The 2,533-nt window shown below is 53.7% G+C and overlaps 1 protein-coding gene across 1 annotated transcript in view; it reads left to right on the plus strand.

The window, feature by feature from the left end:
- Nucleotides 1–2,272: 2,272 nt before the first annotated feature.
- LOC130582782 (forkhead box protein I1c-like) overlaps nucleotides 2,273–2,533 on the plus strand; it is a 3,646-nt gene continuing 3,385 nt past the window's right edge. Inside the window, exon 1 of the mRNA XM_057381682.1 lies at nucleotides 2,273–2,533. Within this exon, the coding sequence (XP_057237665.1) occupies nucleotides 2,385–2,533 (149 nt within the window). The 5' untranslated portion in view covers nucleotides 2,273–2,384.

The raw sequence follows: 2,533 nt of genomic DNA on the forward strand, positions 1-2,533 counted from the left end.
TGCATTAAGAAAATTAAATGTTTTTACAGCCATCACACCATCAAAGCTTTATTCTCTCCGCTCTCTAAATTAAGTGTTGGTTTGCATATCCATGCCATCCCAGCTATGTAATAACCTCTCTAGAGCTATTTTTGTTTCACATTCYTTACTGTTTGGTAAAGCAAGCTGGAGTTTTCTGAGGACACGCATTTTTATTAGAGCTAATTCAGCATTATTTTCCAACCCGTTTCCTTTGTTGGAGGCAGAGAAATCAGCWAAGGAAAGCTCGGAGGCAGCACCCCATGCCTGTGAGGGAAACTGCCTTCCCCGCCTCGCCATAGCCGGGCTGTTCCTCTAGATGGCTCTGCCTTTGCCCAAAAAGATCAAATCCCTGGAGCAAAAACCTCAATTTCGAGCGATACGGCGACACCACTGCCTGCTCCTCTCCCTCCTGCAAAGATCGCGGCGGTTTTCACYAAACGGATAAACACAGATTTGCTGTAATTTTAGAGAACAATATTTTCGCCTTAGTTCTTCAAATTCAGAGGGAAATAGCTTTTTAAAAGTCTACCTGTTTCCCGTCCTTTAAATGTTCTTTCTAGCTGTGATTTCCTCATAAACTGCTTGGTTTGGATGCCTGCTGTCCCGTCAGACTTCAAACCGGCATTTTCCAGTGCCACCCTGCTCTAAAAAAGATGAAGAGCTATCATAAATCTTAAAGGCAAGAAAGCTGAGAAGGGAAAAGGTACCTTGCGAAACGTAAACTTTTCTCCTGCTGTTCTAGGTATCCGAATGCACACGGGAAGCTCTCTCCCCAAGGGATGCAAAATAAAATCAGCAAGAGCAACAGTGGTGGAAACAAAATAACAACAGAAAAGAAAAAAAAAACTCGCACACAAAAACTTACCAAAACTAAAGAAAAACAACAAAACCCCCAAACACCTGCTCTTATGGCTAAAGAGAAACTCCCAAATCCTAATTTTTTAACCCAGTCACTTTTAAGTTATTCTCTGTCTCAAAAAAATGTTTGTTCACTTGTTTCAAATACGAAATACGAAGTTGGAAATCCTTCGGCTGTTTTACCCCGGCTTAGATCACACCGGGGTTGAAAATTTGGGATTGGAGTCAACTCGGGAAAGCTTCATTGGTTTACATGTGCTTTTATAACCATTTTATGGAAGACATAAAATGCAAAGACTTTTCCCAAAAGCTCCTCTCTTTCCCCAAATCCTGATGTCAGACCAAAACACCCMGCGCTTGCAGAGAGCGTCTCGTGCATGCACCAAGAAAGGGCATTTTTTTGACATTTTTACCTGCAGAAAGCTGAATAACAAACCCATTAAGAACGGGGGATTAAATGTACACCTCATGTATCTGGTAAGGGACCGACAAAGACTCTCTAAATCCTTCCTCACCGTTGACCGTATTTTTTTTTTTGTTACGCTTGTGCTTTGCCCCGGACCAGAAGTTTTGCCGGAGCTGGTTCCCCGTACASATCTCGGGTGTCGGGATCGTTATGAACACCGAGAGCATTTTCTCTGCAAAAGGATGCGCCTTCCCTCAGGCTGCCCCGGAGCACTAAGGCGAAAAGAACTTTTATTCACTAAATTTCGCTCTGAGCCCGCCGGCCCGTTCCGCCSCTGGTGTTTGTTTGTTTGTTTAATTTCGGGCAATTCCTTATCTAAAGCAATTCCTTATCGAAAGCTAATGAACTGCGATCTCAGCCCCGGCTGTTGGGAGACGGGAGGCAAAACTACACTTGGGGAGCAGAGTTTAAGAGATTTTCACCCTTGGCGTTCCCGTCGGGGGAACCGCAGCGATGCTCATCCCGCTCCGATCTCAACGTCGGGGCCGAAGGGATCGGGGCTGAGCGCATCCGTGGGAAAGCGGGATCGCATCCCCGAGCTCCGGGACAGCACGGACAGCCCCGGGACAGCGCGGACAGCCCCAGGACAGTGCGGACAGCCCCGGTGCGGGGGCGACCGGGCAGCGCCGGGAGAGACCCCCAGGAAGGGGAGCGGGGGACGGGCACAGCCCGGGGGGTGGGTCCGGCTCGGGGATGCTGCCCCCGCGCTGCCGAGAGCCAAATCCCTGGCGCCTCCCGCAGCTCCCCCGCCGGTCCCTCCCCCATCGCCGCTTTCGGGGCCCGGCCTTGCCCCCCTCCGCCTCCCTGCCCTCCGCCGAGCCGCGCTACTGGCTGCTCCCTGCGCGCCGCCGCCGCCCGCCCAGCCCCGGCCCCGGCCGCGGGCGGGGAGTCCGGGCGCACGGCAGCGCCTATAAGGGCGCCGCTCCGCAGCCCCCCGGGAGTTTTTGGTCAGGGGCCACCGGGGCCGCGGGGCGGGGGGTGTCGCCCGGAGAGGACGGGAGCGGGGGGGAGCGCCGGCCGCCCTGCATGGCCAGGGATTATGAGCGCCGGTGAGTTGCAGCAGGCGCAGCCCAGAGCCTCGGCGCCGGCGGCCGCCCCCGCGCCCCCGCAGCCCCGCAGCGCCCAGGAAGCCCCCGACATGGCCGTGTACTGCAGCGAGAACTTCAGCGTCTACCCCCAGCCCAGCCT

Source organism: Malurus melanocephalus, unplaced genomic scaffold (genome assembly GCF_030028575.1).
Source record: "Malurus melanocephalus ecotype Western Australia unplaced genomic scaffold, MMel_1.1 scaffold_522, whole genome shotgun sequence".
Classification (NCBI taxonomy): Eukaryota; Metazoa; Chordata; class Aves; order Passeriformes; family Maluridae; genus Malurus; species Malurus melanocephalus.